Source organism: Ixodes scapularis, unplaced genomic scaffold (genome assembly GCF_016920785.2).
Source record: "Ixodes scapularis isolate PalLabHiFi unplaced genomic scaffold, ASM1692078v2 PGA_scaffold6__148_contigs__length_123643588, whole genome shotgun sequence".
NCBI classification, from domain to species: Eukaryota; Metazoa; Arthropoda; class Arachnida; order Ixodida; family Ixodidae; genus Ixodes; species Ixodes scapularis.
The window spans coordinates 29892580-29919825 of record NW_024609881.1 but is presented as its reverse complement, the minus strand read 5'-3'; the positions used below and the strand labels follow the sequence as shown (position 1 = coordinate 29919825).

General features: G+C 45.5%; 2 protein-coding genes across 5 annotated transcripts; one reads left to right on the top strand and one right to left on the bottom strand.

Annotated features, from left to right (window-relative positions):
- Positions 1-1510: 1510 nt before the first annotated feature.
- Positions 1511-25792, bottom strand: LOC8033357 (gastrula zinc finger protein XlCGF49.1-like). Of its 4 annotated transcripts, none has more exons than XM_040207362.3 (5): positions 25706-25792; positions 18808-18962; positions 12079-12196; positions 9687-9728; positions 1511-3668 (listed from the first exon to the last, which is right to left on the bottom strand). In XM_040207362.3, exons 3-5 carry the CDS (start codon positions 12122-12124, stop codon positions 3085-3087), a joined length of 672 nt encoding a protein of 223 aa, XP_040063296.1. In that variant the 5' UTR covers positions 12125-12196; positions 18808-18962; positions 25706-25792; the 3' UTR covers positions 1511-3084. The 4 variants fall into 4 exon arrangements, with proteins under 4 accessions (XP_040063296.1, XP_029845925.2, XP_029845926.2 ...); XM_029990065.2 differs by having other exon boundaries at positions 18808-18870; positions 25706-25790; XM_029990066.2 differs by having other exon boundaries at positions 12079-12168; positions 18808-18870; positions 25706-25790.
- On the top strand, positions 22156-24721 carry LOC121838454. The gene has a single exon (XM_042294727.1). It carries the CDS (start codon positions 22156-22158, stop codon positions 24676-24678), a length of 2523 nt encoding a protein of 840 aa, XP_042150661.1. The 3' UTR covers positions 24679-24721.
- Positions 25793-27246: the final 1454 nt, after the last annotated feature.

The following is a 27246-nucleotide window of genomic DNA, read 5'->3' as shown; positions in this document are numbered from 1 at the left end:
GGCCCTCACGGCCATCACCGCCCTCACGGCCCTCACGGCCCTCACCACCCTCACGGCCCTCACCGCCCTCACAGCCCTCACGGCCCTCACCGCCCTCACGGCCCTCACTCACCCTCACACTCATGAATTTTCCTGGTTCAGAAACTCACTCACCCTCACCTCACTTGTGAAGATGAGGGTGAGTGAGGGCCCTCATGAGTGAGGTTTGCCGAGGTATGCTAGCAACAACATTTATTGACCCGAAGTTTGCATATATAGGTGAAGGAAGGGAGGGTGAAAGACGCTACACTGGAAAGTGGGAAAGCGATGGGTGAGAGTGTAGAGCCAGGGAAATGAGGGACGATGCCGTGGGGTAGACATCTAATCGCTCGGAGCCGCTGAAACGAGGGACGTCAGCTCTGGCCCCAGGAAGTTTATCTCCCTCCTGGATAAGCGGGATCCGAAGTTGTCGTGAGTCACGTTCCCCCTGCATTTGTGACCGGAGTTGGAACCCCCGGGCGTTCGCCGCTTGTCGCCGGGAAGTAGCGTTCTAGATTGCGCTACTCTGCTCTGATGCAGAACCACTGAATGTCTTCTCCGCAAGGCGATTTCGCGAAATGTATGTTGCAGAAGGTACGGGCACGGGAGCGTGGTACGGAGCAATGCCATATGGCGTAACATGTAAGGTATGCGTACTGGCGTCGACAGCCATGTTTCGTTACTACCGAAGTTGCGGCCGGCGAGCCCAGCCCAGCCAGCCACCCCCCCCCCCCCCCCCCCTCCTCCCCGTCTCTTCGGCAACGCCTGAAGGCCTGAACAGGCTTCTACGAAAATCGCCAGGCCACACGACTCCTGCAAAAATCGTCAAAATTAAAGCGTCCGGTAGTCGGGGGGTGAGCTGCGGGAGAGAGGCATCAGGAATACCAGTGGCAGGTGGCGTATGACGTCAAGTCTGACGAGCACCGACGTCAAAGAAAAGTGGGGGAGGCGAGGAGGAAAGTCGTGAATTTGGCTTTGCCGGTGTCCAGACATACAACCGACGACTACCGGACGCTTAAAATTTCACGGTTTTTGCAGGAATCGTGTGACCTGACAATTTTTGTAGTAGCCTGTTTGGACAGGCCTGGCAGGGAACACACGAGCGACAAAAAACGGACGCCACAGCAGTTTCCACGGCAACTTGCGCGCACGCTGTGACGTGCGGCTTGGCATAAGTCAAAATCAGCGTTTTGGGCTGTTCCGATAAGAATCAAAGCGCGGCACCCGTTTTTCCCGCTCATTCGTAATTCCTCGCTAAACACGAGCGCCGGACGAGCGGCGCTCTCGTGAAGTGGCCGCCAATGGCTGTTTAGGAGCCGTTTTGCTCAGTCCACAAAAACATAAGCTTTTCCTTAGCCTTTTTTTTTTTTTTTTTACCGTTACAGACATTGCTAGTTCCGCTCCATGGGATAGTTAATGCTTGCGCATTAAAAGTTAATTATCTTATATATACACAACTGCATGCATGGATGCACCACCATTGAAAACAAGGTAATCGCAAAGGAATTTATTCACAAACTCTCCAGCAACACATTTCCTTTTAGGCACTTTTCAGCATCATGAGCACAACCGTCCGCCACCACGCAACGGCAACCTTGAAAACCTGGCAGTAGCTAAAATCACATCCAAACCAAAGCTAGTCCTTTTTTACTAAGCATTTCAAAAGCTTTTCTCAAACCTTGAGGTATGACTGGCTCGGCAAACCTTAGTGTATGTGGCGGTGTTAGACAAAGCTATAAGTTTGAACAGTGCTGGTCGACTTCGACACAAAAATTTCAAACTCTTGGGAAGCAAATAATTTTGCAGTTGTGAATTTGACGTAATATAGCGCAATACAGTGAAGCAATACACCTGATAAATACTGTGTCCCCTCCTCCCCCAGGTGGCATAGTCAAACCAGCCTAAGTTTACATTAAAAGTAGCGATATTCAAGTTTCAAATTGGAATCAAATACTGATTTACTGAATAATTAGATTACTGTTTTGTTAATTTATAGCATTTGATACTTCAAATAACTCGACACATTGAATTCTCTGCTGAGAAAAATCGGATTCTATTTAGAAACGCTGTCCATCTGACGACATAGCTTGCACAGGTTTCCGCTAAATTGAATTCAAGCCTACGCATCAAGCGGCCTTAACTGACTAAGTATTCCAATGGGAAATAGCTTGTAGGCTGTAGTCCTAAGGAGGAAACCATGAAACACCGTAAACCACATACGTCGCCCTCAAATTCAAATATCTCGTGTCACCTGCAGCCATCTCTTGTGCACTGAAAACACATGCTTGTTAAGAGCCAACACATTTCGCCGTAGGACAAACTGTTTCCTCCAATGCGACTTGCTGTTAGGTAGCATATGCAGGGAGTGGTTCTAACATGACATTTAATTGCCAAATACAAAAATCTATACTTGAACCAGTCTCGTCCGCTAATGACGCCTTCCGCGGCATCAAGCGAGGTGCAGCGGCTAAACAGTGCAAGACGCCAACCGATTGCAACGGATAAGCTGTATTTGTCCATTTACTCCGCACTCTGCGTATACACCCGTGGATGGTGGTCACTTTATTTAGCTGCGTCTCAAACTTTCCGGAGCCACAGTCACCAACGCCGTTTTTATTCGTGCTAACCAAAAGCGGTTTTCTTTCCGTGTATTCTGCTATAGAGCAAACACGTAGCTGCATTTTTTTCTTAGTCCGATTTTTCTTTTTGCTCTTCGTGCGCTGCTATACCCTGTTGCAGGCTAAGAAAAGCAGGACAGGCGGTTCCCGCCAAGCCCTTCACCCTTTCCACTTAGCAGAGCATACGCCAGAGAGGGGGTGAGTCCCTCCTTGCTTCGTCTTGCCCCCTCTCGGGTGTTTTCTGTGCTAAGAGGAAAGGATGGAGGAGCCCGTTGTGTAGGAAACGTTTTGATATTCAAAATGCAATTTGCCATTTGAATTTCTGGTGGCTATTCGACAATATTCCATATGATCCGAAATTTCATTAATCGTACACCTCTAGTTAAAAGTTTGCAAGAGCCGAACCCAAGAAAACTCAAGCCTCGGCGGGCTCGCAACGTCCCTACTGTCAATCTCTGCCGGCGTGCTTCCTGGCCAGGTGGGCCCTCAGCTCATACGGGAAAATGAACCCCTTGCCACAGCGTTCGCACGTGTGGGGGTACTCCTTGGAGTGCATTGCAATCACGTGCTTCCTCACGCTGTTCGCATCGCCGCCCCTGAACCCGCACAGAAGGCAAGAGTGCAGTCTGGCACCCGAGTGCGTCCGCAAGTGCCTAATGAGGACATGGTTCTGGGTGAACCCTTTGCCGCACTCGGAGCACACGTACGGACGCTCGCCCGTGTGCACCCGGCGGTGCCTGGCCAGGTGGCCCTGCTGGGTGAAGCCCTTGCCGCACGTAGAGCAGACGAAGGGCGTCTCGCCCGTGTGGGTCCGCTCATGCGCCGCCACGCCGTCCGCGCGGTCGCTGGAGAAGGGGCAGTGGCGGCACTGGTGCCGTCCCTCCACCTTGCGGTGCACCGCCTTCCGGTACACCATCTTCCGGTGCGCCATCCTGCGGTGCCTGTCCAGGTGGTTGCGGGAGTAAAACATGCCGTCGCACTCGCCGCACCTGAAGGCCCCCGCCGTCTTGGTGTACGGCGTCTCTCCCCGGCCTGCGTGACGAACGGGGAAAGTTCGAGGACCTTACTAGGCACGCGAGACTGTTGTTATGCGAGATACTAAAACCCAATGAGATGTTGTTTGTCCTCCTTTTCAGGTTTTACTGGGGCAAGGAGGATGTTAAGGATGGTTTATTACTCAGCTCCACTCGAAGCCCGACTGCAGTCTGACGCTACGTTCAGATTGGGCAACTCAAGCGGCGCCAAAATTGCATCATCACGGCGCTGGACGTCGTTGTGCGTCTGCCGTCGCCAGCTGAACCGATCACGCGCAGAAAAAGCGCAGGATCATGGCGCCTTCACTGTGCAGCATTCATTCATCATTACTGGCTTTGCACAAGAAATGCTCGGAATCAGTTTGGGAGAAATTGAAAGGGCCCATCGGTTGGGACAAAAACGATCCGGAACAAAGCGACCGATCATTGTAAAATTTCTTAGCTTTCGAGATCGAGAAGAAGTTCTCCGCAATGCGTTCAAGCTTAAAAATGTAACGCCCCCAATACGAATCTCTGAAGATTTTTCTGATAAGGTGCGCTCTGCGAGGCAGAAGTTGTGGGAATTCGCAGAACAGTTTAGAGAAAGCGGAACGAAATACAAAATTATTTATAACAAACTACACGTTGGTACGCAGTCATTCATTTATGACTCGGCGAGTGATTCTGTTGTTTCCCTTTGCACGCGCCGGGATGTCACTGCGCGGAATGACCGACAAAGGGTAAATCGCAAGTCCACAAATCGCACTGTTCCTGCTAATCTTTCTTTTATTGTAGCTAACTTTCGAAGTATCTTATCCAAACAAAACAAACTTGAAAACATCACGTCCAGTAGCAAGCCTGACGTCATTCTTGGCACGGAAACCTGGTTAACACCTAATATAACAAATGACGAACTCATCTTAAATCGATCATATGCTATTTTCCGGAAAGACCGAACCCTCGCCAGGGGCGGTGGTGTTATCATTGCGGTCAAAAGAGCTGTATCATGCTTCCAAATAGAATGTTTATCTGACCTTGAAGTGCTTTGGATTCGCGTCAAGTTGGATTACCGCAGTGTCTTAATCGGCGTCTGTTACCGACCGCCTCATGTCAATTGAACTGAATTCAATATATCATTATATCATGTCATTGGGACTGTAACCCAAAATTTTCCCAGTGATCACTGTTTCCTTGCTGGCGATTTTAACTATCTTGAAATAAACTGGTCCACATTACTGCCCTTTCCCAACTATGCTAATTCCCGTCAGTGTACAGAGTTCCTTTCGATAATCAGTGCGTTTGGACTTCACCAGATGATAACCACAGCAACCCGTAATAATGCTATATTAGATTTATTTTTCAGCACTAATCCAGAATGTGTAACATCTATCAGTACTATGGAAAGTATAAGTGACCACGCTCTGATTCATATTCAAACTTCACAGAAGGTTAACCGCTCCGCGAATATTCGAAAGCAAATATTCGTGTTTTCGCGTGCTAATAACGATGGGATGACGGCAGCCATACTAAACTTCGAAAGATATTACATGTCATCTAATGACGAGAGAACCGCAAGTGAAAACTGGCTCCTTATTAAAAACATGTTCATAGAATTACTTCACACTTTTGTGCCAAAAACTGCTATTCCATCTGACCTTGCATCTCCTTGGTTTACCAACAGTCTAAAACCTATGTTAAACAAAAAGAAAAGACTATTCTTAAAAGCAAAAAGACTGGACGACTTCGCTGCTTGGTCATCATATCACTTTCATTCAAAGTTGTGTAAATCCGAAGTAAAAAAAGCAAAATTAACATTTTTTTTCCGTCACCCTACCTAACATTCTTTCCACGGACCCCAAGAAGTTTTGGAAAATAGTTAATCCAAAAGACACTAAGAATAGCCCTTCGTTTCTAAACGACCAGGGGGAGGCACTTAGTGATGACCAGACGGCCAATTCGTTAAATTCATTCTTTTCTAGTGTATGTACACGTGAAATATTTCCACTGCCATCTTACTCTCTATCTCATCAGGAAATATGCTTGCCTCCAATCTTGTTCATCCCGAAAGGAATCTACAAGGCAATTCAAAACCTGTCTTCTAATAGCGCCCCTGGAAATGATGGTATCTCGGCCAAACTACTAAAAATCACGCAGCACTCAGCATCAAAAATACTCAGCGCTCTTTTTCAACAAAGTTTAAATTCTGCTGATGTACCAGCTGACTGGCGATTCGCCCGAGTTCAACCCATTTTCAAATCAGGCAACAAATCAAATCCATCAAATTACAGACCTATCTCACTCACCAGTGTGCCGTGTAAGCTTATGGAACACGTTGTTTATTCTAATATTATCTCATACCTGGATCAACGCAACTTTTTTTTCCCCAACCAGCACGGTTTTAGAAAGCGCCACTCATGTACTAGTCAACTGTTTGAGTTTGTCACGGATCTTCATTTTAATAATCATTCCTCACTACAAACAGACGTTATATTTATAGACTTTGCCAAAGCATTCGATACGGTCCCCCACCAACGACTACTCCTAAAACTTTCTCTCCTCCAGATTAACCCTGTAGTAATAAAATGGATAGCTTCGTTCCTAACAAATAGACAACAGTCAGTTTCGGTGAATGTTTCTTCATCTAACTCAGTCCCAGTATCTTCAGGCGTCCCCCAAGGTAGCGTTCTCGGCCCCCTTCTTTTTCTCATTTATATCAACGATCTTCCCTCTTCAATTACCTCAACTATCCGGCTATTTGCAGATGATTGTGTTATTTATAGAAAAATCTTAGACCCGACAGATTATAACGTCCTCCAAAATGACCTTGATGCTATATCTTCCTGGTGCTCAAAATGGCAGATGACGGTTAACCCCAACAAATGTAAACAAATGACCGTTACTATGAATTCAAACAAATCATACAGCCAATATACATTACTCATGCAGCAACTCGAATTTGTTCCACTATACAAATACTTAGGAGTAAACATCTCTGAAACTCTCTCATGGAAACAACACATCGATAACTTAGTCACCAACTCATTTAAATCTCTAGGTTTCTTAAGGCGCACCCTACACTTGGCCCCCCCTTCAACAAAACTGCTAGCATATAAAACAATCATACTCCCTAAACAAGAATATGCAAGTATCATATGGCATCCGCATCAAAATTATCTTTCTTCGAAATTAGAATCTGTCCAAAGCAAAGCAGCCCGGTTCATATCAAACGACTTTTCGCCTCAAACTAGTGTCTCAGCTTTAAAAACAAATTTGGGTCTCACTCCATTGTCTACCCGGCGCAATATTTACCGCATATGTTACTTTCATGACTTATACTACAGCAACTCGTGCTTTAAAAACACCTATTGTCATTCCGCACATTATATTTCTCCTCGAACCAATAATTCCTGTAAGGTGCAGCAATACCAGTCACACACTAATTCCTTCCTGTTTTCACCCTTAATATTATCGATTACTGAATAGAATAACTTTCCAGACGAGATGGTTACTAACACAAATCCCGTTGAATTTAGAACAATGTGCGAGCGCCTGTGGCATGAATAGTACACGTACATGCTTGTTTGTTGTTTTCATAGTCGCTTTCCGTTTCTCCATATTGAAATTGTTGTTTTATACATAGTTACGTCCAGTTCAAAATTGCAGTTGTGTACGTACAATGTGATTTCCTTTTTGTAAACTGTGCTGGGCTGATTGCGATGATTTTGTTATACCAATGATTCTGTTTGGAAAATTGTGTTACTATGTTGTTACAAATGCATGTACCACCTACCCCCCTCATGTAATGCGTCCTCAAAGACGCCCTTGAGGTAAATAAATGAAATGAAATGAAATGAAATTTAGTTGCCCTTGGTAACTGCCCGAAGACGATGACCACCGTGACATTGTGCTTTTGGCGGTGCTTGATTGGCCACATTGTACGTAGCGTCGGCTGCGGTCGGACTTAAGAGTGAAGCACGGCATAAACGTTGGTTCGCACACTTGCGTTTTGCTAGGACCGACTGCGCCACAACCGGTTTTTAAGCCCCTCGCAAGTGCTTAGGAACAGCTGCGCAGCAGAGCACCCGGTTGTAAAAAATCACGCGAAGTTTAAAACCAGTCTTCAAGCCTCTTCAGTCACGAGTGTGTGAAGCGGCCTTCATGCTCAGCCGGAACCGCACATTTGTAACACCAACGACTTAATAAAAAAAAAAGAACAAAAAGAAACATTACCAAAATATATTCATTTGAAGCCTCAATATTTCGCAAATTTTGCGAACAGCAGTCAGCCAAACCCAGATTCTTCGAAAAACATGTACAGCATTTGTTTGCAATAAGCTGCTCAAAAGGATGCTGGTCAACAACTGCACAATCTGCCCCGGCTGCTAATCTTTAAAAACGAATATTCAATTAAATTGAATTAAATACATTCTTTCTTTACAGAAAACATCCTGGAAATGACTATGGGCTAAGAGCTGTATTAACAGCTTGACCAGACGACATTCAGCATAACCAGAAAATAAGAAACAGCACAGCCACTAAAAGAATGAGAATGGCGTGGTGTGTTTTCCAAACGCCTGGCCTCCAGCACGCGTTCCGCCATACTTTGGCTGCACATGGACCCTCGAGACAGAGCGTCCTCAAAGGTAGGAAGCTGGCACTGCAGGCACAAAAATTAAAAAACTTTTTGGGAAAAAAATAATTTATGCAACTCCTCCCTACCATTCTCATCATGTCAGTGACTGGGATAACAACTCAGTTTTAACTCTTTCAGTCATGGCTGGAAAGCAAAAGATAAACAGATTTTGCCTGATTATGCCCAACCACGCTCGACATTGCAACAGCAAAAAAAAAAGGAACTAACAAATCTAAAGAATTAACATAGCACATCACCACACAGTCTCAAAAACAGTCTTACACATAAGAGAACAAATTCACCAAATCGCATCACAAACAAAGCACAACTAGAGGTACACCAGCAGTTCACGAGGGAAGCTTCGAATACAAAAACTGACACACGCGGTAACAAGTAATTACCATTCTACACAACAGACTTTTATAACAACCAACACAATTAAAACAGTGGCTCTCACCCAGTTCACCAATCAAGACACAAGCATATTAAAATTATGCTGGACATGTTTTTTTTGTTTTTTTTTGCATCCTAGCCTTAATGAAATTGTTTTTGCATGGATGCAGCAATAGACCTTTCGCAAAATTAAGCCTGGTCCACATGTTTGCTTTCGGGTGTACTCGACTGCGTTGCAACCCTTTGCAACTGCTTACGAGAAAACAATGGTACTGTCTGTCAGGAAGTCTTGGAACACTTCCAACATGCATATATCTTTTTATGCAGCACCTTTTCAGCATGGGCCTGAAATAACATTGCCAACATTTTAAACAATGGTGTCTTGTGCATAGTGCATAGATGTCGCAAATACTGCAAAATCTTGTCTAATAAAGAGAGCGAGTCGTCTGCTTCTTGTGCAGGAGTTGCGGTGAAGTCTTAACGACACTGAGCTCCGATTGGCTTTTATTGAAAGGATAGCGGATAAATTTCAATGCTAGATGTCTTATGGTCTGCTCCCTATTTTTTCAATCAGCCAATAAGAGCTCGGCGTTGAGACATCATTGCAACCCCCATGCAATAAGCAGACGAACTTGCGCTCTGCATTGTACCCCGACCAGGAGTGTTCCGGGGCCACCCACAACATGGTGTCAGTGTCTCCTAAAGTCGTAAGCAACAACAAGAGGTTACAATGAAAGTCTATCACACCCAAACGCAAATGTGCAAGCCAGCCTTTACTCGAGCACCGAGGAGCAAGCTCCGAACATGGTCGCACATGCTGCACGTGCTACGTGTGTTCCCAACATACTCCTCAGCGCTCGGGTACCTTGGCAAAAGGTCCATTACGGGAACTGGCGTCCTGTTTTAGTCTTTCTACGACTCTCGTGGTCTATGGGTTGCAAGTATTCTCGCGCGAATGTTTCCTTCTGGTCGTCGATGCACCACTCTTCTGTTGTTTCCTAAAAGCCTTGCCTTTCCCGCTCGGCCGTTCATCTGAATGGTCTCTCAACAGTTCTGCAACAAAGGAGACATACGACAGTTATACACTTCCAGCTGTTCGAGTTCCACCTCTCCTAGAGTCATACGACCCAGCTTGGCCACGTTGGTGGCAAAACATTATCAATGTTTTGCCACCATCAATGTTTTGCCGTCCTTTCTGTTTTTCTTTCTGTAACAAGTCATCAAAACCAACGCGCTCACGTTTAACTATATTATCAATACTCTATCTCTATACTTGCGGACAACTTTCTGCAGCTATTTGGAAGTGAAGAGTGCCCTTGCTTCGACAGCAGGGCTCCGGAAAGTTGTCCGCGAGTATTGGCGAGATCGAGCTACGGAGGGCACCACCGCGTTAGACTTTATGACGGGGCTTGGCAAAGCGGACGACAAACATCGATCAACGCCGGCGCACGTTGGGTTCATTGACACCAAAGTATAAACGGCCCAGGTACATTGGCAATGCCGATTGCGTTCTGAGCCTGAAACTTTGACGATGCAAGTTGCTTTAGCGACGAGGCTACAACGCGTGCATGTCATTGACACTGCAGCCATTAGCATAACCCACAGCCCATTGGCCATCCGCTTCGCTCAAACCCTCCAATCACTAAATTTTTCCTACTGTGGAAATTCATAATGTGAAGTTTCAGAAACACATCTTGTCTCCCTGTTCCTATGTTCGATAAGGTCGGTTTCGGCGCAAATTTACAACCAGTTAAAAAATTATTAGAGGGCCCCTTAAAAGCAGCTGTAAGGGGATTTACAGGGTGTGGCAGAAAATTATGAGACTGGCAATACTGTACTAGAACCCACAATGCTGCTGCTTCCCCCTTCATGTCTCAGTGAAGGGGGTTCACTAAGACGTGCCGGCGTCGTCTAAGAGAGCAGACGACAAGCAGAAACATTTGAAAGAGCAGACAACAGTTTGAACGATCAGGCAGCCGTTTGAACTTGAAGATGCACTGAATGTAGTCCGCAGGTGGTCCGCACAACTTGACTGTTTTCTGGCGTTCATGTTGGAACAAAACAAGTAAATCTGATGACCACAAGTATCCCTGAATTCAACCGAAAGTGCTTCCCACCCAAGCAATCGTCGTCCAAAGGCATCTGCTTGTCCCTTTTCACAGCACATACCCAGATTCTCGAATGAACCGAGCTCGTGAAAACTGACCTTCAAACCTTTCTCGACACCTTTGCTTCGGCTCCAGTCACGGCGTTTTCACGAGAAGGCAGACTTTTGTCTGGTTCGTTCAAAACAACGCAGGAATACACGTCTGGCATGGGGACTTCTGCCCACAGCCCCAGACCGGAAGTGCGACCGATGCGCCACCACCGCGCTGTGACGTCACAGAGTTGAGTTTGTGTATAACAAGGGATTATCGTGCCTCAAATAACATCCAGGAGTGCAACCCACGAGCTGAAAGGCATTCCAGCAGAAGCCTTCCGGCACTGCTAGAAACAATGGAAGCAGTACCCCTCTCGGTGTGTCGCTTCCCAAGGGAACTACTTCAAGGGGATAACCTTAATTTGTAAAAATAACAAAACTGATGGTTAAAACAAGGTCAGCCTCATTACTTTTCAGCCACACCTCATAAGCTTAACCCACTGTGGCCTTTGCACCGAGCAGATGCTGGACGCAAGCACGGTGCAATACTGCATTGCCAGAACGGCTACAAAAGAGCCTCTGCTGGAACGATAGGAGGACATGAGCCCCAGCTGAATGCTAACACAGCGTTTGGCTGCGTCAGCAGAGCGCTGCATCATTGTTGTTGTCCCCATGGGCAGAGTTCTAGTTAAGTGCTTGGGGTGCAGTAGCTAGGCCTCCTCTCTCATAGCTCTAGATCCTGTCATTGCCCTCCCGTGACAGACTCGATGCTTTGTAATCCACTCGACCACGGCATCGCGAGGTGTGTCATCAGGGTCATCACGGAATCTCCCCATCAAGTTCGCACTTAGCGGACAAGGCCATAGCCGAACCACGATCTGTTCTCGTGCGTCGTAGAGTCACTTTTATATTGAAACATAGTTTCATTGATGCGTGCCTCTGCTAAGCTCTCATTTGCAGTTTACACCATGGCTCCACGTTTTACGCCTAGCTGGAAACACTTTTCAAAGTCAGCGCACACCTAGATATCAAAGCGGCGTGACCGTGGCCATGCTTAAGCCGACAAATAGCATCTGCAATCGAGAATTGCCCTGAAATCAGTGCGGTGCACATTAGCGGAGCATCAAGTCGCTGCAACATCAGATACAAACTTCACTGCGCCTGAAAATGAAGAGATGAATGCATGCAGCTGAACCCTTTAAACTGAGTGGCAGCTTGTACCACCCAGCGTCGTCGGTGCCCGCAGAGAGCGCTATGAGTCACCTTGTATTTTGCGTGCGATGCACACTTTGCACTTTGAACAGTTCATGTAAGCTGTTTGCTGCAGGCCTGGCGGGTCCTTGTGTCTTCTTCCTGGATAGGATGAACACTAAAAACATACCTGTGAAAGCAAAACAATAATGGCCTATAACTTTTTTTTATACAAAATAAACGACACAGACGCGGCACATCACTTTTTTTTAGCAGCTATACACCCACTTTTGGCGACTTCTGATTTTCTGTCATCCAGGCACCTTGTTGCCTAAATGATTTTCGGTTTTGGAGTGACCTGGCTCTTGTGTATGAGATTGTGCTCTTAAGTCAGAGTGCTTTTATTGCTTCTGTGCATAGGTTACATTCTGCCGAGACACCTGGTAATGTGCTTAAGGATGCACCATGCGATTGTGAGAAGTTGTAAACCAAGCCTCGAAAGTGATTTTTTGTTTCCCGCGTGATGAACACCGTTGCTGTGCCCGTGGCACATAGACGGTGATGCGAGCTTGTCTTGTTAACGAAACACAGCTGTAGCAACGAAACATTGCTGGACGTAGTGTGGAATGTGTGTCAATGATCACTTCATCAACAAAATGGGATGCGGAGCCGGGCAGGCCAAGAGGTTTTTATTAGCAAATCATATTTACTTCTTCAACATATGAAGTTATCATTTAATGATGAGCTTGTAGTTGTTTTAATTGGGTTTATTAATGCGGGGATAAGGGCACTTTATAATCCTAGGCAATTGTGAATTACGACAAAGATACACTGTTCGAAAGTAACTAACCCTGCAATGCCCACGCAGTGACCAGAAAGGATAGGACTGATCAGTGTCCCGCAAAAATCTAATACCTTCAGGGGGCGCCACCAAGCAGGGGAAAGTCGCAAGAGAAGACGAGGAATGATCATGTGGCGCGGGACACAGGTGTGACCAGAGTAGGCGTTGGCATCGCACATCTCATGAAACGTCAAGCACTCGCACGCTCGATCCGTTTCTCGGTTGGCACAGCCAGATTCACACAGCAGCCTGTCTGAACTTTGAATACGCTTGATGAAGTTACGTCGATACACTACCAGGACGTATGTGCTTCACATATGTCGTGCGACAGACTAATCACTGAATTTGCTGTCGTGTAGCCGTGGTTTATACAAAGCTAGCGTTTAACTACGTTGTGGGAACTTACGTCGAGTTACAATTGTCAGTCACCGGGCCGTCCCTGCTGCCAAGTATGAATTTAAGCATGGCAATTATTTGGAAGAGCAGCCTTGTGCGCAATATACGATGCCCGCATGTTCTGGGAACTTGCTATCGCACTTTGTCATAGCGTAGTCAAGTGCAACTGTACGAATGGGTGTTTACTCAAAGTCATGTCGACGTAGCTCCTCGCGGTGTGCCATGTCATCTCGGGTCAGGTCACTTATGGGTGCAAATGTTGCTCTTCATTAAACATTACTGAGTTTGTTTGGTGATACGTTTCAAACGGGTCGATGAACGTCGAATCATTAATGTTTGCTCGCAACGAGCTCGATCATTCAGAGCCAAACTTGAATGTGCGCTTGTCATTGCACGCGAACACCATAGGAAAACACACACAACACCCGTCAGCCGAAAATGAATATGGCAACAGGAATGGATGGATAGATGAATGTGAATGGCTATACCCTTTTAACAGGCAGTAGCTTGCGCCCTCTAGCCTAAATTTATAAAGACAAACATACGATTCCTCCCACCCTTCTAACACCAATTTTCTCCCCCTAACTATCCCCGGGCAGTGTGGGATATACCAGGATCACCTTTGGGGGATCAAACAAAAAAAACTAAAAACATTGCTTCCCACCCCCTCTTTCCTCAAGCAATCCTCTGGTCAAACCTTGTCGCCGTTACCCCAGCGCCGGACCCACTAGGAGACAGGGTTGAGACTTTGGACCGGAGCCGCAAAGGAAAGAGTTCTAATTTTCCTCTGTCCTGCCTGTCCCCAGCTGTGCTAGTTAGTTGTGTATCATTCAATCTTCCCTAGATAATTTCCAACAAATCATCTAATCGCTTCTGTGTGACTGTAATTCTTTTTATCGTCCACCCTCCTTTCGTCGCCCGCAAAACCAAGGACCTCGGCCAAATCCGTTACCAGAAGTATGTGATTCAACACGGAAGGGAGACAGGTCACAAAATCACAGAATCCCAAAACTTGTATTATATCCCTATTTTAAAACCCTCGATTGAAGAGTTGTTAAAACACTACCCCGTCCTCATTAATTCCTAAGGCTTTCAACCTCAAGTATCATTAACACGTGACCGTTTCCAGTCAAGCACAGGCACTTGTATCTCTTTACTCATTGTATGAACTTTTAGCTCACGGTGTTCAACACACAACTTGCCGAAGTCGTGAGTTGCCGAGGTTATACTGTTGGAAAAAGCCACGATATCTGTAAAATGTACCACCAAAACAGTCGAGCACAGACAAAGAACTCAAAGGAGACCTGGTACGCAGAGCCGTGTATAGAGAGAGTTTTGCCATTCATAGGGAAGTACAGGAGGCAAATGAGGAGGCGCCATTGGCCGAAAGCGGGCTGGGCGTGTTCCAGGGTGTCTTAAAAAATTAGAATGTTCCCAACCAGAAGCCGGAAATTATGCCCTAACGGTGGTCGCGACAAATGAAATTAACAAGTGCTTCGGGGTAACTCTCGGTGACTGAAAATATGGTGCATGAGACATTTCAAGTACGGTCATCCAAAATCATGGTGGAACGGCGCGACTAGCGGAATGATCAACATAATCCGTACACCAGGCGCTGAAGCCAGAAAATCTGCCGCGTGAGCGGTCACACTTTGAGCAAAACACAGTTTGAGCGCACATTCATTTCTTACATTTTTTTGCCCAATCATGAACGAAACACTACGTACACCCTATTTTCAAACATGGAGAGTTACTAAATCTAACTCTTACGCCCTTATTAAAACAGTTTCTAGCCACCACCGCTAGGGGGCTCTTTTCGCCTTCTGGTCGGCCAAGAAAGCATGCCAAGCCCTCTATCTGCATCTGGTGCATGCCTTGACTCTGCCCACTTCTCCCATTGACCAAAATTTCTCTATGGACAGCTCTGCTGGTACGGTAGTACCGGTATACACATAAAATTGAATGATTCAGCAGCCCATGGTTGTGATCTTTCCATTTTGAACCGTAACTGCAAATGCATAACAATTTTGCGAAATTGGAAAGCATCAACCTACAATAAATTACTTACTTTTCGCGTGAACCTAACTTTCGCGAATTTCGCAAATCGCCTCTGATTTGAGGGGCGACAACCTTCCTGCTAGCGAAATGCAGGACAAGAGGGGCAAGGGGGTAGAGGAAATTTGTTAACACGCACAAAACAAAGCAAGGCTCTGTTAACACATTTATTATTTCCTACTCCTTATACACCTGCTACTTGTATTGCAGCAATTAAGCTCAAATAATTTCCACTCCCAGTGATATATTTATTTGAATGCCAAGCATGTTATTAAATGTGTCGAAGTTGAAAACAAAAACCGACTATATCAGAACTCAATGCATCAAATGGAAATAAGAAACAATAAACCTTTTTCGGGTTATTGTTTCCTGTCATTGCTTACTTTCATCAACATGGTCCTACACAAATTCTTAACATGATGTTCTTTTTTGACTGTTGCGAGTGTGGCCGTCTTCACCAAAAAAAAATCCACAGCAACCTTTTTGCATTGACACAGCGATTTGAAAACAATTACAATATTTTATATTTAAACTGTTGACGAGCAATTTTTCTTACAATATTTTGCCACCAAAGGGAGTGGCACAACGGCGCATGCGCGTCGGCTCTCCTGCAAGAACGACAATCACTTCCCGCAACGCTTGGATAGGAAATGGCGTACCATTTCGATTCACACGATTACCGGTGACCTCCGCACTTCCCCATGCCCCTTTGTTCGGCAGCACTATGAGTTGCGGAGTGAATTTTACGACAGTGTGAAATGCAGGACATTTTGAAGATTTGGGAATTTTTCGCGGAACGTGAGACACGTGCCTTCAATGTGGGACAGTCCCGCGAGTTGCATGACGGGTGGTCACCCTACTCGAAAGCAACATTGAGACACCGGGAAAACACGCATTAAAAAGTATCAGAATATCATTATATGCAATATGTGAATAAGATAAAAAATTATCACAAAGTAAATAATGCAATAAGTCGTAATTCACGCTCACCTCAAGAATTTTATTTGGGACCTTCAGACAGTTCCTCCCAAAGTACAGCCGATTCGTATCACATCTTTACGGTTCCCGAAATCCGCGTACACTTCAATCAGCCACGCTGCATGAACGGGCTTCGTAACACTTGCTCGCAAGTCAATCTTAACGTCAGTGGCACTTTGTCCTTTCTCCATCACCTCTTGTACACATCCGGCATACCACTGAGTCAGGCGGTTCCTCATGGCAGTCTTGAACACATTGTTAATGTTTAGGTTGTTCGGTTGCAGGAGTCCCGTAGAGCTTACTGAGACGAAGACATACCCAATGTTGTTTGCAGCTAGTTTGTGCAAAGACTTTGTACAATGTGCAGTGAAGACGTTAAAAATACCATCACCCACACGACTCATGCACGTCTCCACGTACAGAAGAACAGTGTCAACAAACCATAGCATTGTGATTGCGTTGCCAAATACCCCAGTCAGTTGGAAACTGACTGGGTCACTGTGCCACATGTCCCAGTCAGTTGGAAACTTCACCCTGGCATGACACCTGTCTGTTTTCCCTGCATACATTACTTGAGGAGGCAAGAGGTCGCCAGAAAGTGTCATAGACATCAAAACGGCGACTTCCCTTTTGTTGTCCAAACCAACCACCCAACTTGCTTGGAATCTTGGGCCTCCATCTTCCACTCGCTGGCCGGAACCAGCTTGACACCTGTTTGGTCCCAGTTAAGTACCAAGTAATTGAAAATATTTTTTTTTATTTCTTTTTTTCTTGTTGATAGTACGCAGGAACTTTTTGGCACCCTCAAAATCATTTGGAAAATTTCAGAGTCCTCGTGGCCTTTTTCTTGACGAATCCTGTGCAGGAAAGATCTTGCCCAGGGTCTGTTGAGAATGAGTCGCACCAAACTCTGGCAAGAGTGTGGGCTTGGTCGTCCGCACAATGCCCAGTGCAACAGCAATGCAAATCCTGGTGTTTACAATTCTGCCCGCTTCTCTGAGCTCCACAATGTATGCCCGTATGTCATCATCAAAGTTTCCAAGCACAGGCTTGACACCTCGAAGTCTTCTAGGTAAGCTAGCCAGCTCTGCCGGATGACCGGACTTGCAGGCTTGGACAGAGGTAGTCTTCATTCCCTTAACGGCGCACTCATTGAGAAGCTTTTCTCTTCCATTGGAAACCTTCCTGACTGCAGCAATTGTCCCATTTTCTGCAGCTTATTTTCCAATCTTGCATCTAAGTTTGTCATCATAAGCAGAGTAGGGCCCTCGTTTCCGCTTTAGAGAGTCCACGGTGGTAGAAGCGGCAATAACACTTTGATTTGCCAAAGCGAAAGGATGTTTGTCATGTGTGGCTTGCATACCTGTGGATCAGGCAGTCCCGGTGTATGATGATCTTCTGCACTCTTGACCACTGGCTCGATGTAACGTAATAATGACATCGCGGGACAGCAGACTGACGGGCACAAGAAGATGTACCACACTCACACAGAGCATGCTGGCGTCAACGACCACACAACGCGGCCAAGTTAGTTTGGCCCCTAACCCTACTTTGAGTCGGCTTATGTTTCATGCTGAGTGTGTGACCTCAAAAAGTGAACTCGAGAAAGGTTCACGTCGAAGAAAACCGACGTGAACACTAACCCGGCCTTTGTCAGCGTCTCGAAGCTGCGGTGAAGTCTGGACTATTAGTCACGCAACCTACCACAGTCTTTCCCTTCCTAGATCTTGACTAACTGAAACTGTGGATCCCTAGGATAGTAGAACAGAAGGACAATTGGGCAGGGGGCTGGAGGGAGGGGCTGTTGTCAGTCTGGATTCGCAAAAATTAGAACCCTTGAATAATTCCAATGTTGCAGCTTTGTCCCGATTCGCGAAAATTTGAGTCCACGAAAATTACGTCGTTCACAGTAACTCGGAATTCCAATAAGGAAAACGGTGCCATCCGAGTAGAAAATAAAAGGGCAAGAGATGGAATTGGGTAGGGATTTTCCTACTGACGGCAAACGGCCTGTGGCATTTGAATCAAAAGGCTGCCAGCAAAAAATAATAAATAAAAAAAAAAAACAGGAGAAAACGCAGGAAGCATGCAACACTTGCGAGTTAACTCGCATGAAACTGAGTACATGCGAAACCCATCCCAATATTAGCACAAATATAGGAAATGGGCTCCCCGGAAATACAAAATACGGCTTCAAGAAAGGTATATATCCACGCGATCTTTTTTTTTTTTTCACGTAATTTATTTTAAGTTTGCAATTTCGTACGATAGCCAGTCAGTTTTTATCGCGTATGTTCTTACCAGAAGCGTAGAGCCAAACATAGCACGTTTCGTGTTTCAGCACTTGAAATACTTCAGTAGAGGTTGCTTTTGAACGAAACGTGCGATCGTTTACTGTTTCTCCCTTGTCTCGAGTATAGTTTGCACATTACAGCATCACTTTCCTGGTTCTCTCTTTATATGGAATTTGTTAGGCAATGGGGCTTCCTGAAGTGATCAGAATAAAACAAAAATATAGTTCATGTACTTACCCCATACACGACAGAGGAAAGCATGTGCCGTCTTCACCTCCGATCTCCATCGGCGTCCAATATCTGCGCTTTCGATGTGTAGGTTTCAATGAACTGTCACTGTACCGGGCTCACGGTGCGGCTTATTTTAGACAGAAGCAGCGAAAGAACAACACCTGACCAGAGCCTCCTAGATAAGTGTACTATGCCTGTCAGCTCCGCTTTCAGGGCGGTACACGTGCCGTGTACGGGTAAGTGGCGCCATCAAACGACTTCTGTGCTAAACCAAGGTAAGTGTAGCCAGGAGGCGCTGGTGCGGCGCTACCGCCGAACGCTTCGTCTGCTAAAACGGAATTTCGGCGCTTTCTCGGGCGGGGACGGAAACGGCGTGCAACGACTGTTAGCAGGTGAGTGACAGAATAACTCTAAATAATATAATGAATATGAACGCAAATAATCACCGCGAAGCTACCATTTAGTGCTCTCACAAGCCCGGTAAATAGCGGCGCAACTGCATGCGCGACCCCAAAACAGAGCATTCTAGACGCGAAAACGTCCTAATGTTCCGTCAAACAATTTTCCAGAGAAGTAGCGTATGTCTCAAATAATTTTATAGCACGCCTGTATAAGAAAACTACGGAATGCTATATTTTGGTGGTTCAACTGTCATTTTAAAATTGCACATATACCAGCTCGGCTCTTGAGAAAATATAAAATCTGCCACTCTCTCCCCTCGTCAAAACATCTCATGTCTTATATCGGTTTCATGTCTATGTCTCGCCTGCTTTCATCAGTTGCCAGTAGCACATAAAAAAAGAAATCATTTTCTTGCGCTTCGCACATTACCGAAATTTATACAGCGTACGTGGTCCAGATGTCAGACGAGACCTAGATGAATCTTTAAAAAATCGGATTTGCAAGCTACGACAGTGTAATTGCCCGCAGAAGTTCGGCTCGGTAGTGGATTTTATTTCTGAAAATAAAAAAAAAGGAAAGACTTGACCCACTCAAAAAAACAAGCAAAGTTCTATGGGCCGACATAAGGTGAAGCCACAATCTTGTGGGCCACTGGGACGTTTGGTAGACAAAAACGGGGGACGAAATCAAGGCTGTCCCGTCCACGCTTTTGTTAAATCAAGCACCCCAATGGCCTACAACCACGGTTTCTTTTTTTTTTTTTTTTTTTTTTTTAGATCGAGATACGTGGTAATTTATTGATTTTCCCTTGTAACTTTTGACTGAGGGAAGTATTTTTCTTGATATTTTAAGTAACTAAATTCACCACCTAGCCGAACTTGCGTGATAAATTACAGTGTTGTAGCTCGCAAATACGAATTTTTTGCAATTTATTTAGGTCTCATCTGACACGTAGACCACATATCAGTATGAGGATTAATTTAGCTTTATTACAGATGTGGTGACATTTCGTATTTTTAGAAGCCTGTTTGGAGCGAAAATAGTGCATATATCAGCACTGGTACGTGCTAGGCATCATTTACATAGTATCTCCATAGGCAGGTCATCATATTGAAATAAATCAGCGTCATTTAGCGCTAGCATACTTGCTTATATGACTACAAACACATATACGTGCCGAAAAACAAACTCCTGGGAGATAGTTTAAGGAAGTGGTCCAGTAGCTAACACGTTACCATTCTGAAAAAATCAACTGAGAAAATCCAGCTTGAGTTTCGAAGCATTTATTCACAAACATTTGTGTACTTCGCAAGTGGTGTTAAATAAACCATTATAAAACAAAAGAACACTGACACCCCCCAAAATTTTTTTTTTAATTTTTTGCCAGGCGATTTATTATGGTATCAGAAGACTATCGAATCAATATGTTGCTACAGCGTCACGTATATTTTTTTATAAAATTAAAAAAAAAAAAAAAAACGCAACTGCTTGAAACCGAAACCGAAACTGGACTGGGGAGTCTAGAAGTTTTTGTGCGACACAAGGGACAATAAGTGAGTAGACACGGACAAGCCCCTCTACTTCCTTCTGTCGCGCAAACACTACTAGACTGCACCATGAAGCAACTAGGCCAACAAGTTTTAATGGACTGGGGAGGAAGAAGAAATATATAAAGAGGAGAGAGGTGGCTGTGATACTTCTTTCCCCCCCAAAACAACGTATTTGCAGCTTTTTAGAAGCCACAAATAATGGGCATCATATGTCTTTTCCATTTCTAATATTGTGTGCCTGCCTTCGATGACGTACGACTCTGATCTTTGGTGGTTGTGTCTAAACCATGAAAAACGGCATATGGCCACAGGGAAGAGAGTAAAAGCGCGACTCAAACCGGCCAGTTCTCGATCGGAAAGAAAACAAATTTTGAGCAGCGAATCGTTTTCCGGGTAATTGGGCTCTCATATGTAATGTACAAATAAAACCTTGGCAAGCATAAATACACTGTCAGTGTCCCTTTAAACCTGTAATAGGTTCTGCGTTTTTGAATAAAGCCAATAAAAACCAGAAAACACTTGCCGATAAAAAATTTTGTTATTTATAAATTTTGTCAATTTAGATTTGTCGTAAAAACTCAAAATTTTTTGGGTCTGCCAGCTTTAATAAACCCAACAGGCCTTTATATCACCGTGGTTCCGCGAGCCAGCTTACGATTCACTTCGTTTTTAGTGTCAATTTCCAATTGTAGGTGTCACAAAATTGCTGTTTAGTCTTTTGTAATAAAAATAAGCTAGCCTCCCTACAACCACAATCGATTATGTTTCACACATGAAAAGGCTCCTTTACTAAATTTGGAAACTGCTGCTTTCTACCTTTCATTCACTTCGGCTAGAAAAGCCACTCTGAATTTCATGTACCACAAACTAAAACTCCGAAAAACTCTGCATGCATTTTGCTCAGAAATGAAATCCAATACGCAGAACCCCAAATATGTTACAAATAAACACTGAACATACTCCTTTTACGACAATGCGCTCAGTTTGTCAGTCGAAGTTCACATATGTAAAGAATGTTACACACAGAAGATGACAAAGCATTTAATTGCAGATACACGAGTGATCACTATTATATTCAGATAAGGAAGAGAAAAGGATGGTTTGGCCCTAATCATGACGTCCTATTCCAGGCATGACCTGCTGCATACCACATTGTGGTTCAAGCAGACGGAAGCCAGGTCAAGAAAGGAACTTTGCACTCCACGAAATACCATCAGACCCGGATGAACGAGCGAGCTGGCTACAAGCAATCAAGAGAGATGACTGGCTGCCATCAACCTACTCCATGGTTTGCAGTCGGCACTTTGTGCCATCCGACTATGTTGAGGGCAAACGCCGAAAGCTGAAGAAAGGCGCTATCCCAAGCATCTTTTGGAGCATGCCGCCCTCAAATATCACTAAGATGAAGGACGCTATCAGAAGGAAGTGCAGCACTCCATATTCATCAGAAGTTCCCAAGAAGAGGCAATGCCTGGACACAGGCAGTTCGCAAGTGACTGATGCGACATCAAGCTCTACACTGGACACTCCACCGACCTCCTTTCTGTGCGATGAAGGTGCTGAACGAATCCAAATCATCTGGACATCTCCAGCGAGCACCTTGGAGCCTCAAAACAGGCAGGCATCAGAAGTGCCAGACAGCAGGCCATGCCAACAGCCAGTGCTGTTCACCCATCAAGGAACACAGGCAAACGTTCGAAAAATGTCAGCACAACTAACCGTAGAGAAACGTAGATGGACCCGACGAGTCACCACCCTGCGAAACCAAGTGGTGAGACTCAAGAACACGGTTGACAGATACAAAAAAGACTTGGAAAAGTTGCGAAACCTGAGGGAAGAAGATGATGTCACAAATTTTCTTAACATCCGTGAACAAGCAAAGGAAAAGAACATATCAGCTATGTTTTTAGTCGACCAAGTAAAGAACTACCACAAGAAAAGCCCAAGGTGGACAGAACATACCATCCGTCACTGCATTTTGCTGAGACACATTTCTACGAAGGCCTATGAACACATAAGGTCTGAAGAGCTTTTTAAACTTCCCAGCAGGAACACTCTGCAAAGCTACATTGGAGCTGCCTCAGGTCAAACTGGCTTCAGCGACTTGGCGAAGGCTCGGCTTCAAACAGAACTACACAACCTGGCAAACACACAATCAAGGACATGCTCTCTCATTATTGATGAAATGCAGATCAAACAGAGCTTGCAGTACAACAAGCAGCAGGATGTCTTTGTGGGCCAAGTGGACCTGGGACCATTGACTGAAAAGACCAAGCAGCCCATCCTGGCAAATTCGCTGCTGTGCTTTCTTATGAATGGGCTCAGCATTCCATACCGGATCCCTGTTGCCTACTTTTTTACCAAAGGGTTAACAGGGACCGAACTGGCCAAGCTTCTGCTTCATGTCTTGGGCAAGGTGGAAGACGTTGGCTTCAAAGTACTCCGGATTGTAACTGACAATCACCGAGTGAATGTCAATGCAATGAAGCAGCTTTGTGGGGGACTCCTTACACATCATATCCTGCACCCAAATGACCCGGAGAGGATTCTGTTCCTTAGCTTTGACTATGTTCACATCTTGAAGAATATACGGTCCCAATTCCTGGAACGCAACTTTGGAAAGGACAATGAGATCAAGTCCTTCTACCTCAAGAAGTTGTACGAGCTCCAGAGAGAGGCGGCTGTCAAGCCAGTCAGGTTCCTGAGTCGCAAACATCTTTTCCCTAGCAACATAGAGAAAATGAATGCCAAGAGAGCAGTCCAGCTCTTCTCCCCTGAAGTGACAGCTGTGCTCAAGCACCTCCAGGAACAAGCTGGCCATACGAGTGACCTACTGTATGCGGACGCAGGACCAACCATCTTCTTCATGGACTCTGTGTACCGCTGGTTCATTTTGCATGATACCAGTAACTGCACACAACACATACACCAACGCTACCCAGATGTGCGCCAGTATGATCACCCAGACGACCCTCGTCTGGAATGGCTCGAGTTTTCATTCCCAGCCTATCTCGAGCAGATCAAGAGCACGGCAAGCCCATCACAGTTCCTGACGACAGAAACCTACGAAGCCCTTCTCTTGACAACATACTCGACAGTTGCATGTGTACAACACCTTCTCACCAAGGAAGAGTTTGGATTTGTACTGACCAGGAAGTTCAGCAGCGACGCCATTGAGTCCCTGTTTGGCTCATTGAGACGATCTCAAGGGTGCAATGACCAGCTTAGCGTTCGGGCTACAATCTCAGGAATTGAAAAGATTCTGAAGACTGGTCTCATCACAGCTTCCCAGCAGAGCAATGTGTCACATGCTGCCTCGACCTCATCGGGTATGACTTCAGCAATTCGGTGCATACCACCAGCAGTGTCAGCTGCCACGCCATTCCAACTTCCACAGAGTGCAGCGGAAATCTTAGAAAAGCTGTCAGATCCCAATGTACAATACCTGCCAAGCCTCGAGCTGTCGGCGACAGCGCACGTTGGGGGCTACATTGCCCGTGTTGTACAAGAACACTTTTCATGCTTCTTCTGCATACCTCTTCTTACAAAGCCGAAGACAAACAGTGCCTTGCAAGGGATCACAAACCACCTGGACCGGGGAGGCCTTTTGTATCCCTCAGATGAACTTGCCCACCTTCTCAATGTCCTCAGGATGTTTGCAGCGGATGTGTTGTCGTACAACCTCAGGAATTGGCAGCCCCTCGAAACTCTTGTGAAGTTTGCACTGCCAGCAGTGTATGACTCTCCTTTGCTGCTCTGCCCAACGAACAACAAGGCTCATCGCCGTGAACTGATCCATCTTGTCTGCACAAAGTTCTTCAGACCGCTCCTTGTTAACTATGCCTTCTGTCACACAGACAGGAACGATAGATTTAAGATGTTTGCACGAAAGCCTCTATCTCGGAAGTTTCAGAAGGTGAGGTAGAGTGCACGCAAAAGTAGATTAGAGCAGTGTTTTTTTTTTTTTTTTTCTTTTTCTACCTTTAGTCAAGCGGAACTCTGTTCATATCTATTTTATTTGGCCTTGGCATTTAGTGATTTTGTGTCCGAGTTGGTTTTTCTGCGCAAATTATGATATATGTATAAAGATTATATTTGTTTCCAATGAGTTTACTGGGTGCCTTTACTCCCGCTAATAAATCCAGCACCTGCTACAAGTCGGTTTTCCCTTAAATTTGGTCGGATTTCCAGCACTCGTCACTGCAACGTGACTCGATCACGTTCCACCGGTAGCATAGCACAACACTGCAGCAATGTTTTGTGTTGCTAGGGTTTGTTTTAATGCGTTGAAACGCATCAATTATAAAAAAGGGAGACAAAATGTTGTTGCAAAACTTCTTTCAGCAGAACTGCTGTCCCTTATTTAGACACAGCTCGATTCTTGCTTATCACTGCTCACGACGTAACATTTTTTTTTTTTTTTTCATTTAGATAATTTAACATGCTGAAAATTTAGACACGATGCAATATTATCATATGGAAAGCCTTTGACCAGCGCGACTGCGTAATATAGAAAGCCGAACTCTCGACCGACGTTTCACTGCCTTGCCTGACCTAATTTTGCTCTCTTCTGACGTTCGAGCTTGGAAACCCTGCTGGCGGAAATTATTATTACCGCAGCGCTTTTCCTACTTACGCACAACTCAGGTTAAGATATTGCGTTGTAACCCAGATACTGCTCCTCATCCGGGGTTCGAGTCCAATCACAGCGGCTCATGGGGTTCTCACCGAGTTGCCGCCGTGCACGCCGATATTTGGCCATTTGGCCGCCGAGCACGTCCGGCGAATCTTCTGCTCCCTTCGGGAAGGGCCATGGGCTTCACCGCACAACACAACATGTACGCCTAGCTGGCGCCGCCACGCGGGAACCACACGCACTTTTTGCCGGCCGCCTTTGCATTGCCGGAGCCACGAGCTGACGGGCATTGTACACTTATATAGGAGGCTCTGACCTGACAGGCCGTTTGACTCCGAAAAGAAACAAAACTGCCGCCGCTACACAACCACTAGAACGCTGGCGTGCCCGGGAACGGAAAGTCTGGCGCACTGATACAATGGATGCAATCCGGCCAACGGACACGTATAAAAATAAAATAATTCAAATAGATCACACACACTTGTGAAATTCAGATAAGAATAACGTGATGAGTGTTTCTGATTATGCCATATACTGTTACATAACACATGAGTATTATATAATTATCACTCTTCCCAGGATTATTTCTTTGTGCGGATAACGGTATGCGGTGCGGTATGACGATGGTGCGGATCACTGCGGTCCGGATGATGGTAGGTGGTAGGCAGTCTTGGGCAGTAACTAGTTACTAGTAACGCGTTACCGGTAACTAGTTACTTTTTTTCGGTAACTTTTACCTGTAACGCGTTACTCTTTAATACTGGTAACTTGTAACTGTAGCACTGTTACTTTTTATCGGGAAACTGTAACTGTTTAGGCCGTTATAGTTACTTTTTTTTTACTATATAGGCCTCCTGCGTTGCCCAGGGGGTGCTGCGAAAAGGGATTCGTTAGGACTTGTTTTGGGTAGTACAAACTTTAGCGTCTCAAACTGTCACGCATGCAGAAGCGTGCCTGCTCTGATGCGGAGCGAGAAATCGCGATGAAAATACAAAGAAACAACAAAAACTCGAACGCCGTCAAAGCTAAGACGCTGGGAGCGAGCCAAGAGTTGCAGTTTCACGCGTTCCAAAGTAGACATGAAAATGAAAACAAAATGAAAGCGTCACGACACAGGTGTTCTGACGTCACCACCCAGAGATAAGAGACGCATGCCCTAGCGGTGGTGTCATGAATTTGGCACTTTCGATTGTCTTGCAACGTTGAGTCAGGCCCATTTCTGGCGTCCAAAGGTGTTTTTTCGTTCTTCAGCGCCACACAGAATTAAAAAAAATCAACCAACGTGCCATAAGTAGTGCGAGGCTCAATCAGGTGAGCTTGTACTACCCAAAATGAGGGCGCTACAGTTTGTTCAAAGCTTCAGCGCAGGAGGCCTATAAATTGGAACCCACTGTCGTGGACATGGAGAAATTGCCAGCTTGAAGTATTTTTCACCAAACTCTTCGCTGAGAAAAAAAAGAAAAAGAAATGTGGCCACGCACTAAACAAACCAAAAATTGCCTGGTTTAGCCCACGACCTAGAATGTACGACGGACGAGTCAGCACGAAACCAGGAGGTAAAGGAAGCGGCGCCCGCGGTGGTAGGGGCGGGGCAAACAATGTCTGTTTCACCGACTTTGGCTCACTGTTCTCTCGTGAGGACCATCTGTGGGTGTCGGTGGTCGTGCGATGCCTCCGAGTATTCCGTCTGGGCTGTCTGGGATATGTCCTTGCTGTTGTTTTTACAACCAGCCGTTTGCCGTTTCCTCATTCCTATTAGTTTTCAAGGAAACCGTCCCCATATTGTGCAGAAAGCCGGCGCTTATTTAACTTTTTCATTCTCTTCGGAGCCGTTCGAGTGAACACGACTTCCACAGT

What these genes read in the sequence shown, in the direction of transcription:
- LOC8033357 (XM_040207362.3), bottom strand. Translation starts at nt 12,124, where the DNA reads ATGAACTGTTCAAAGTGCAAAGTGTGCATCGCACGCAAAATACAAG. An exon ending in CATCGCACGCAAAATACAAG is followed by an intron (nt 9,729 to 12,078) that starts GTGACTCATAGC and finishes CCTTTGTTGCAG; the next exon opens with AACTGTTGAGAGACCATTCA. An exon ending in TGAACGGCCGAGCGGGAAAG is followed by an intron (nt 3,669 to 9,686) that starts GCAAGGCTTTTA and finishes TTCGTCACGCAG; the next exon opens with GCCGGGGAGAGACGCCGTAC.
- LOC121838454 (XM_042294727.1), top strand. Translation starts at nt 22,156, where the DNA reads ATGAAGGACGCTATCAGAAGGAAGTGCAGCACTCCATATTCATCAGAA.